At 37.1% G+C, this 11,943-nt stretch overlaps 1 protein-coding gene across 1 annotated transcript; it reads right to left on the bottom strand.

Annotated features, from left to right (window-relative positions):
* Positions 1-517: 517 nt before the first annotated feature.
* Positions 518-11,587, bottom strand: GTPBP10 (GTP-binding protein 10 (putative)). Its single transcript, XM_010144229.1, has 9 exons — positions 11,400-11,587; positions 11,215-11,306; positions 9,952-10,096; positions 7,262-7,335; positions 6,304-6,356; positions 3,013-3,120; positions 2,538-2,615; positions 1,469-1,592; positions 518-755 (listed from the first exon to the last, which is right to left on the bottom strand). The coding sequence occupies exons 1-9, from the start codon at positions 11,537-11,539 to the stop codon at positions 535-537; spliced, it is 1,035 nt and encodes a 344-aa protein (XP_010142531.1). The 5' UTR covers positions 11,540-11,587; the 3' UTR covers positions 518-534.
* Positions 11,588-11,943: the final 356 nt, after the last annotated feature.

Below are 11,943 nucleotides of genomic sequence, written 5' to 3'. Positions count from 1 at the left end.
TTTTTGTGCTCCAAGGCACCTCCTTGCAGCCATTTATTTGTCTTTTCCTTTAAATCTTGAAAAATAACAAAAAACTTCACAATCCAATGCCTGTCAAAGTAGCAGAACTGTTTCACCTTAGAAGCACCAGGCCCTAGACAACTGCTCCATCAAAACTTTCCCTTGGTGTTTCTGATGGCCACAGCAGAAGATGTGGAGTGGATGAACCTGCTCCTTTGGTACCTCTATGGGTTACATTCCTTCCATTCATCTCAGCTAGCAGAAAAAATCCCAGGGATTATCAGTTGTTAACCAATGCTTTGAGCTGCACATACTTTAGCCTTTACTCTGTTGAGTCCGTAGGCAAATCACAAAAACCTGTTTTTTTCCCCCCCAGTGTGTTCTATCCAAGTGCCAAAAGAAATTGAAACAACAGGGGAGCAGAGAACTGGGCAGAGGTAGTAGAAGGAACAAAAATTAAATGGAAGATTGTCACAGCAATGGGTTCACGTACGTACTGGAAATATTGAAACATAAGGAATCCATCCAAGGATGCTAGTTGCTAGTCATTTGTTGCCCTTCTGAAGCTTGTAAAAGCAGTAGTTTCTTTTTTCGATATTCTTCATTCTCCTGCTCTGCTTCCTCATCTATGGATTTTCTTATACGTGTTTTTAGTTCCTCAATTCCTTCTCCAGTATATGTAGATACTGGAATTACATCTTTGAATTCAAGTGTCTTTGCAGGAATCATTTCTTCCTGTATTAAGTGTAAGAAGTCTGAAAAATCATATTGAAAGAATTAGTACAATCCTCAAATACTGTATCACTATGAAGCCCATAAAATCCCATTAAATTTAGAGAATGAACTTTAATAATGATAAACATTAATAAACATAACTAAATTAATATAGAAGTATTGTTTGCTTAATGTTTAAAAACGAATAGCTGAAGTCTCAGAAGACAAGCCCTAACATAGCAATACAAAGAAATCCCAAGTTGCAGAATATGGGAGATTGATGGTTTTAGCCTCCCTGGTTCTTATACACTTCAGGAAATAGTAAGAAATTCACCCGACTGTAGAAGCAAAATTTAAGTAAACCTACATAGACCTCTCCGGAATCTTCATGTGTTTTGGCCAAAGTCAAGTGACAAACTGTATATACATCAGTGTCTGTAAGGGGACCTTCAACAGAGGTTACTGTTATCTGAGATACCTAGGCTGGAAATTCAGTCTCCCATATCATAGTTGGGACCAAGATCTTCTAGGGTATCTCTGTTTTATTAAAATACTTCTCCAAGTGAAGTTAGCACTACAAATGCATATAAACTGAGCTCTAAATGCAGGAAGTGGTTTTAAAACATATGTTCAAAAAATAAATTTAATTTATTTTCAGACTTCAGTTTCAAGTAACTCCTCACCAATGCAGGGTTACTCCAATGAAATTTTATTACTACTTTTGTTGAAGGTAATTGTTGAAAGTTAATTTTACCTTGAGGATTCTGTAATTGTTCAGTAAGTTCATCCAAGTTATTCTTTGAACAAGGCAAATCCATTTTATTAATGACAAGAAGTGCAGGCTTTGTTAGAAGTTCCTCTTTGTACAGCTCCAGTTCCTTAGAAGACAAGTAAATTTGCCTTAAGTATTTGTAGTTTGATAGGTGCTACTTCAATTTCACATTTCCTCGTTTGTTTAATTGCTTAAACTATCTTTCATGCCTAGGCAGCTATGAGATTTGCTCAGGTGCTCAAGGTTGATGTATTAAAACAGTCTGATAGAAGAAAATAATGTTCAGTGATTCTTTACTCAGAACAGTATTACAGGTAATCAGGCTGGCCAATTCTGAAACAGCTGCCTATGAAAAGAATTAGTTTTGGTTTTGTTTTTCTGATATCCACAAACACAAAATCAATTTCAGAAAAAGTTAAGGTCTATAAAACATATAAGCAAATCGTTTTCTAATTCCTAAGCATTTTAATGAACGATGGTTAATACCAGAAATAAAATCACAACCATGAACCAGCTAAAAAACCAGCAATAGCTGAAATTCAGAAGATTAATCATCTTAAGTCATATAGCTAGAGAGAGAGAACAGCTGCTAACTTGAAATTAAGTAAAATGTATTACTTGAATATGAAGCAATGGTAAGAGATGGAAACACTGAAGAGCTGGGCCCTGATGTCTCATCTTTGTGAGGCTATGCGGTGAGGGCATCAAGGGAGGGATTTAACTATATCTGTGTATTTCTACTTCCTAAAATGCTACCAGACTGGGAAACTGAAAATGATGTGTCTCTTCACCTTTGCTTGACTGTAAGAAATATCCTATATGCTGCACAGATTAACAAAGGAACAGTTGTGCCCAACATGAAATAGAGCAGCTTCACCTGGATGGTTACAAATAAAGATTTCCTCATTTCAGAGAATATTAGGCTGGTTAACTTGCCTTATGTTATAAATCTAGCAGACACACTAACATCTGAAAGTTCTTGGTCAAAACTGAGCCTCTTTCTTGGCTCAACATGTAGCTACAACTGTCAATTATGCAGATGAGAAATTACCTTTGTTAGAAGCAATATAGTTTCAAAGGCTGTTCTGAATGGAGTCTTAATAGACAGTTGAAACCCTGAAATATCAACCTGAAAGTTACACAAAAACATTAAATTATGTTGCAGTATCAAGGTATCCTCCATCAACTATTTTGCAGTAACATGTCCATGTATGCACTCACATTCCTGGGCAAACAACAGAAAGCAATTATACACCAAAGTAATAACATGGACACTGGAAGCATAAACTGGTTGGTTGTGATACACCATTTCTCAGGGGTCTGATTTTTAAACCTCTTTTTTAAGGGGCTCTCTCAAAAAAAAAGAAAAAAATCACCCCATGCTTTAATCATGCTTGGAACACCTCACTGCTCTAAGTTAATTGGCAAATTTGAATAATAAATTCTATTTAAGGAATTAATTTAGCATCAGTCATTCGAGCGTTTCATTCTGAAAGCAAATAAGCTATAAATTTTATTTAACTTACAACTAAGAGAAGCTGTTTGGTTCTTTCTACATGTTTGAGAAATTTGTGGCCCATCCCTTTGTTTGCATGTGCGCCTTCAATCAGTCCTGGGAGATCAGCTACTGAAATCTAGGGGGGAAAAAAGTTTCAGACAAAAGACTTCCAACAAGCAACCATGGTGATTTTAAACTATCAACAAGTACTATCATTTTATATAAACAGAACCACCCAGACAAAGGAATTACAGGAGCATCTGTTTTAAGGGACTCCTTTTACAACCATGTGTATTCCTTGGAATTGTGTGGCAGATCAGCTCTCCAGCAGTATGCATTGGCTATTTCAATACATTTAGAATACCATCAGAAGCAGATATAAACAAAACGCTACTATTTCACAGACATACTGCTCCTCATGTTCCCTCACCTATTTATTTATAGCTGTTTGCAAAGTAGAAAATACAGGGTAATACCTCAGCAGAGACCTTGCAAGATTTACCTGTTACCCAAGAATAAAACAGATTCTGAAAGGCAAGAAGATTATGCTACCACGTTCATATAGAATTCAACTTGCCACTGGAAAAGAAAACAAAGCCTCTACCTTGTGGCCTCAGAGGATCATTATTCCAAGTGCAAACCCACTTAACATTGCTCCCCTGAGTGTAAGAAGCTCGAAAAATTTGTCTTCTGCTCTTCAACTGAAATGAGGCTTTGATTAGTGTATCAGCTTCCAACTGGAGCCCAGCAAAGACTGCCATGATGAACAGGAATCTTGCCATTTTCTCTGCTAAGTGGGTTGTACACAGTTGTAAAGGACAGCTGAGACAGGCCTAAAAAGAGCAGAATACTAAACCCCCCAAATATCTTAACTCACAGAATGCTGAGAGATGGTGAAGCAAAGAGCAGCAAAAGTGGGGTCTTCAGATCTATCTAATACCCATTTAGACAGCCACTGGATTCAATTAAACAGTGCCCAAAGCCAGCACACTATTTCCAGTGTCCTCCCTATTGCAGAATGGTGCTTTCTGCAACAACCGAGTTACACTCCCACTCGTGCGTCACACTATCTTTCAACCATAATGCATTTCCTAAATATTTGAAGCCTTGCTTCAATATTTTCTATCTACAGAGTCATGAGATACAGCTGGACGATCCAAACTTGTAACTAGAAATAGGGAGAGAATAACTAGAGAGTTAGAACAGAAATATCTACTTCCTTGGTGTGATGTTTTTGGGTGCTGTAGCACCATCATCACCACCTTTTTCCCCAACTTTAGTTCTCTTTCAGGAAGTATTTTTTTTTAGAGAGCTCATAAAGAAACCCATATTGTCTCAGAACAGCACTTAGTTCAGATACTCCGGTAGAAAATGTAAATGGTTCTGCTAGTTTCCACTATGTGGTGCTAAGACTTGAAGCCAGACTCATGCTCAGATCTTCTGTGTCTTTTCCGAGCAGTCAGTCATGACAGACAGAACCAGTTAACTTGCATATATTTTCTTCTTTATAATGTACTAAGGCAAAATAAGCAAATTGCTACATATTTCCTTAAAAACAATGAGCCAGTCTCCCTTCAGTGATACAGGACAGTCACCTCATTATTGCTCTTAACTGCTTACGTTGTTTTGCTTTAAGCAGTTGCAATACTGAGGGCTGAAGTACTTCCTCTTATTCACAGATGTCGCCAGTGATCAGAGTCACTAGTCTCCCTGATTTTAGAAGAGATATTTTGTCCATACAGTTCCTATACAGCACCCAACACTGTAGTATAAAAACCACGAAATGCAGAAACAGCCAACAGTAAGGGTCAATGGCTATGACCAGAGCCATATGAAACAGACTGCTGAAAAGAAAGCCACGAGTACAAGTAGCTCTCCTGCCAGAGAAATCACTAGTAAGAGCAACAGGTCCTGATTCACAGCAGGTGGTTCAGTTTTTTTTAAAGGCTATAAATGATCCTGTTATTTGCAGCACAGTTTTCTAGGACTAGTTACCCTAAACTAGCAGATAAAATAAATATACAAAAAGAAAATTCCCTTAGATCTGTGCATCTCTCCAGGGAACCTGACAAACTAGATTTAATTTCTTTAATACACAATTACGTTCAAGGTTCTTAAATGAAGGTTTCAAGCACTGGCTACTGAATCCCCCTAAGATTATTGCTTCTGAAAGTGAAAAGAGAAGTTTTCTCTCTTTTCACATCAGAGAGGTATGCTTTTCAGGTTAACTCATCTGAAATCCCCTTATGCATCTGCCTTTTATCTTGGAAGTGAAGAGTTCGGTACCACATGTATCATACACTTGAAAAACAAAATAAAAGCACATCAAAGAATATTTAAGCTTGAGGAATCAAAAGGTTTGCTGTAACATTTTATGAACTTGGGGCCCAAAATCTATTAGTAAGAGTCTCATTTAGTGTTGGTTTCCTCCCCAGTGGATAGTGTAGAAAGGACTCCAGGCACCATGCAATTATCTGACAACCTTACCTGAAGAAGCTGGGTGGAACTGGGTTCACAAAAAATTAAGGTGGTAAGGCAGGAGCTCTAATAGCTCAAATCCTCCAGAGCTAGAGCCTACCAGAATAGGAACTGGACCCAGGTACCTCATGTCTTGATAGTGCAGTATCCTGGCTGTTTAGGCAATCACTGTAACTTCATGCTACTTGAGTTTTTTATTAAAAAACCCAAACACCACAAAAAACAAACCGCAAAAGGAAGTCAGAGCAGCCAACCTAGAAAGCCAGAACCGGAAGTTACGGTAGCCAGGTTATATTCACTAAATTCCCTGTCACTCACTATCGCAGATCTGCAACTATTTGACAAATTTGCCCCTGCTTAAAACCCATTCTGAAAATGACTCTCATTCCAGAGCTCTCTGTATAGCCAACCTGCAAAAAGTTTGCCTCTTCTAAATAAAAATAACAGGTTATTCTCCGAAGCAATGATTTAAGTCCTAAACTTAACAACATAATACTAGGACACAGCAATCTCAATTCCACACAGGAGCTCACAACTAAGGTGTAAAGCAGGATTAGAACCACAGAAAGGAGACAAGTGAACATGAGAAGCCATTTATTACAGTGACTTGAAATCAGCTCATTGGCTGCATTGGACTGTAAAGCTCTCCTCTTACTTTATAAAACAGCACTTTTTCCACAACTTTCATCAAGTCCACATAACTGCATTTTATATGTATACATTACCTATACATATCAAAAAACCTACAAGTCTCCTTTTTCTTTCTGAAGTGACGTTAAGCAACAGAGCCAACCATTATATACACCTTCAACGAACAGCCAGAATGAACTTTCATACCCACCTGCTTATAATCTGCATACATGATCTTTCCTAGTTCAGGCTGTACTGTTGTAACTATGACAAGGGGGAAAAAAAGAGGAAGGGAAGAAAACAAATTTTTTTAACATTTTAAAAATGTTAATGTTACAAAATACTTAAATGTTGCAAGACTTTTTCATTTCATTTAAATGAAATACATGTTCAGTAGCAGGAAAAAAAAGAAGGCAAATAGGATGCTAAGTATTACTGGACAAGAAATAAAGAAAAAGCAAAATAAGAGAGAACAAAACTGGACCACTCCAAAAAACAGTGTTTTACCAAATCTTGGCACCGTGTGCAGTTCTGCTCCCATCGTTCCAAAAAGGGAATAGAGAAGCTAGGCAAGTCTCACACACAGAAGGATTATCCAGACTACGGAAAATGTTGTAGACAATCAGGAGTGGTACAAGAAGATCAGCAGAAGTTATCAGGACTTGTATTCTTGCTTTTTAAATAAAGCATGAACAGATGGCCAATCCTAATTTATTGATAGAAAACTAATAAAAATAGCATTTTTCAATGGACAGCTTCAAAACCAAAATCTTACTCTGTTGCAAGTACAGGTGGTAGCTATTTCCAAAGCATAAAAATGTTTATGCAAAGGAACTTGATGATGCATATTCAATAGTCTGAAGGCATTACACACCACGGAGAGTCTCAGGTGCAGTAAAATGGGCCGAGACTAAAATAAATGTTAAATAGACCCTGCATCAACAGACTGAAGCACTATGCAGGTGTACACATGAAAAACCAAGGTGATTAAAGGAACCAGATACTGAAACAGTTCTTTCTCTGAAGCATTTCTTATAATTAAAAGTCTGTGTAATGTATTTAGCAGGTAACATGGTCATGCCCTATTCTTTATCTGTAAACCAAGTCAGAGAGAAGACTTCTTGCTCTCATGAAATTTTACTGCTCTAAAAATAAGAGTATGAACTTACATGCATAATTTGCAATCTCAGGTTTGGCATGAGAAATCTTGCTTAACAAGGATGATTTTCCTGCATTTGGAAACCTAGAAGGAAAGTCAGGATTTTTACAGTGAATAAACACATGTGATTCCTGTATATTTTATTACCAAATACACAATATTACCTTAGTCAAACTGAATGCTATCAACTTTCTACAGACTTATTTACTCAGAATTTTTTTTTAAATAAACACAGCAAACATCACATCATTATGATTTTTTTTTTCATCAACTCAAAATCATTTTTCTAAATCCAACAATGCTTCCCAAAGACGCATGCAGGAGAGGTACGTAAATACATGCGTAATAGATATAAGGGAAATCTTTCAAAGTCACTTGGATAGAAATACAGCATAAGCATACAGGTCTACCTGAATTCAGTCTTCACATGCTACAGCTGATCTTCCAAATTACATTTACATTCTAAGCAAATACATCTTATCAGTGGGATTTACAGTCTTTTGGTATACAAATAATGGTTAATGAAACCTCTACAGTTTAAGTACCAGTGATATCTATGCCATGTAGCAAAGCATATGTAAACTCTGTACATAAATACATACGAGGGGAAGAGCAAAGGAGAGACTTTGTGCATATAAACAAACGCATGCACAGTTTGTGTATGTTTTTAAGGCAACAAAGTGCTATGAGGGATCCTGAAAACAGGACTAACCCTGCTTTGTTACCAGGTCAACCAAAAACAATACCAGTGAAGCCCGAGGAGCTGGTCTGTGCAGACCTGACTGTTAAAACCTTTTTTCTTCACAAGGAATAGGTATACCTGTGTACTACAACAAAAATGCTCCTTAAGGCATACAGTAGCTTTCACAAAAGCTCCTTCACAGAGTATATCTACTCATTGAAATGGAAACCTAAGATAAGACTGAAATTATAACACATCCTTATTTTTAAGATTAATCTGAGCTATAAAAGACACAATAAGGTCTTGATCCATGTCAAACCTTAAGTGAATGCTGACATCGGATGACAGACTACAGTTCTTATTCATAACACCTGCTCCATATGGGAGACCACACAAGACTTGTGTTCCAGTCAAATTCACAAACAGTTACTCAGCACAACGTGTTCAGTGCAACAGTTATCAAAGAAAACTGCGTACAGGCAGCTGAATATTGCTCACAAGATACAAAGGCACACGTCACACTGAAAACCATACACTCTCCACTTCAACAGGTCACGATTCTGCATGTATTAACAGGGACAACTAATAGAACATAAGCTAATGAAAAACAAGACTAGTACTACATTAAGGGAGTTTATAAAGGGGTTATAAGGGGCTTTCTTAAAAGAGACATAATGACTCTTGTAACAACAGGAAATCTACTGAGGTAGTTTTAATGTGCTCTGATGTTGAAAGGTGCCTTGAAGACATTCTGAAAGGTTACTCCAGACGTCTCCTCAAGTGAGTAATTTGTTTCCACTGAGGAACAATATGCTTTTTGAAGTTTAAATTGCAACCTACACTACACATCATGACCTGTACCCAAACCTGATGTGCCTTTCTCAAGCCTGTATGGTTTTTACCTGCCCCTCTTGCAAATCTACCAAAGTAAAAATAACAAAGAGTATAACCACAAACTATCAGAGGCTGATTCATACTCTCAGCAATAATATGCGCCTCTAATTGACAATGATTCTTTTTATCCATTTTAAAGGGAAACTGACAGCTAAAATACAAGCCAAAATGCAAGATTAAAGCAGTAACAGTGTCATAAAACTGCTATATTTTCACACTCTAAAACAAGAAAAAAATTCTCTATTGTGTGATTACTGAAGACCACTTGAAAATTATATAGTTAAATAAATCTGATATTAACAGAACTATTTCTAGTAAGCACAAAAAGAAAAACATAGGTAGAAAACCATGCTGTATTCAATTTTCCATTCTTCAATGGTATACACTAATTAGATTATTTCCACCTCAAACCCCTCAGTATTTTGTTTCCTATGCTTTTTTATCAATAAGTACCATGGGGCAGAAGGGAGTGAGAGAGTAGATGCTGAGCAGACCAATACTTTTAGAAATGTAGTTTGTTGAAAGCTTTCTCCAAAAAAAAAAAAAAAAAAAAAAAAAAAAAAAAAAAAAAAAAAAAAAAAAAAAAAAAAATTATGTGCATTGTTATACAGCATGAACATTGAAAAGCACATGTTATGCATGTCCTACTGATTCAGTTTGTAATTACTTCCTTCCAAATTTCCAAGCTGCTTATTTGGGAGAGTAGACTCCTTAGCCATTGCATCTCTCTTGAAAACTACTTCTGAAAGGATCCAGCTGTGCCAGTACCATAAAGCTGATGATGCAATACAGATATTGTTACTGGCTTTGTTTTGCACCTTCTAATTACTTCATAAATATTAGCTAATAGTATTTTGGTAATTGCTGCAATTGCTAAATTAAATTATATTAATAATTATATATTACCCTGATTCAGGAAGCCCTACAAAAGCATAACCAATACTTTCCAAATTTTAAAATTACTTTTAATAGTTTTAAACTGTGATTTGTAAACAGCAAATAATTCCATTGGCAATGTAAGTGCACAGTAACACTCATTCCAAAAACTCCCAAATTTCTTTGAAATCCCATTTGAAATTTACTACTTCATTTTCTAATATCAGTTCTCAAACTACGGTACTTACCCAACTAAGCCAACATCTGCTATAAGTTTCAAATCCAGACGAACAATTCGCCTCTGACCTTTGCAAGGCACAAAATTTGTGACCAAGGAGCCTCCAAGACCTCCACGAGCTGCTAAGAATCTCTCTCCTGCTGCATTAAGCTCTCCTGAAAATAAATTCACTAGTGAAAAAGCACAATCCCCTGCAGCAGCTCAGTTGTGGTTTTCCACTTCAGTCTATTTTCAATGAAGAGAGAATTTTCTGTATGCTTGCTTGCAGGAGCTGTGCACTTGGGGTCATGGTTTTTTTATCCTTCTTTGAAAACAAATGAGAACAATCACACCTCTGTATTCCCCTGTTATATAGTTAGCCCCTTCAAGAAAAGTGCTAAGTACAGGCAGTACTTATGTGGCTTAGTATTGCCAAGAAGGTTGTTCTGAAGCCTCCAATGTTTGAATTCAATAATGCAAGGAAAAATCTGCATTAATAGAGATGTGGCTACAGCAAACTCTTCCAGTGTTCCATACTTTTTCATTAAGATGCAGGCTATATCATCTCACTTAGGGTTACAATACTAGAATAATTAAAAAAAAGAGAAAAAGCAACATTTGAGTACATAATTCAAGGATATCTTTAGACACTAACATGCCTGCATCATAAACAGTTCTTGCTATTCACCCAATTTTGGTAAACGTACAAATCAGGGAATATAGTTTGAACTCTTAACAACATGAGAAGAAAAACTCTGAGAAACTGCAAAGGAACCATTGAGAGCTACTCCAAGAGCACTGTACTGAAAGAGATCTTCCTGGTTACTACCAAGTACCACCCTTTAAAAAAAAAAATTAAAAAATGGGTAAGTATTTTAGATAAACTGAAATGTTGACACTCAGCAAGGATCTTGATCTTTTAAGGAAATTCGTAATTCAGTAAAGTTAAGAGGACACTTACCCGAGTTTATGGACACGTAATTTACGTAAGGTTATTAATGATTCCCTGGAGGATCGGTATGGCTTCCAGCCTTTAATACTTTTTTGCAATTTTCTTTCTGCTGCATGTAGAAAATACAAACTATCTACTGCTAATTTCTGGAAGGGATCTTTTCTTTTCCAACAATTTTTACAGTGTATTTTTTGTCAACTTTTTGTCTAAACAAAGGAAAACACATACATATTTTGGAAAATGTCTAAAGTTAAAAAATCCTAGTGCTAGAAGTCTGCTAGATGCTATCAATAAATACGACAGTATCTACTAAATGCACTAAAACAAAGCAAAAGTTCTTACCAATCTGCTTGCCATCATCACAAAGTATTGAAATTCCCAGGGGCACATGAACTTCACAATCTTTTCCTTTATCACCTTTTAGTGCTTTAACACTGGGAGAAATTAAACCAGGGTTAGTAACTTCAGCTGACATTTTGCTTTTGGGAAAATACGTATGTAACAGCTTTCATCAAACAGTCGCCTACCTGCTGTTGGCTCCTGTTCCAGCCACAAACCGCTTCTGGGGATATCTCTCCCTTATACTTTTTAAGGTAGTTCTTTCTTGGGCAATGAACCAGACATCGCCACCTCTACCTCCTTCCCCACCCAGACGAGGATAACCCATTCCACCAGTTCCTCCTCTCACATAGAGCCGTAAATCATCTATAAAGTTGCCATACTAAGAAAACAAAAATTTCTTATCAGTATTACATACTGTTTACATTTCATTCTACAGGCATTAGAAACAATGTGGCTAAAACTTCTTGGATAGAACTTTTCTCTGATGACAATAAAGAACGTTCAGAAAACAGACATGTAACCCACCGAGATATTTTTTTAATAAAATAAATGTTTGACGGTAACGGTACATCACGGCCCGCCGGCCTATAGAGCACCACAGGCCAGGGCAAGGCTCTGCCTTTGCGCCAGACCGCGGAACCGACGGAGACATCCGTGCCACCGTCACGGTGCCTCACCGCGCACCCTGTCCAGCACCGCGCCTCCGCCGCGGCACGTACAGCACTCCCG

This window comes from Buceros rhinoceros, unplaced genomic scaffold, assembly GCF_000710305.1.
Source record: "Buceros rhinoceros silvestris isolate BGI_N320 unplaced genomic scaffold, ASM71030v1 scaffold48240, whole genome shotgun sequence".
Lineage (NCBI taxonomy): Eukaryota > Metazoa > Chordata > Aves > Bucerotiformes > Bucerotidae > Buceros > Buceros rhinoceros.
The sequence above is the reverse complement of the archived record's forward strand: the minus strand, read 5'-3'. Positions and strand labels throughout refer to the sequence as shown.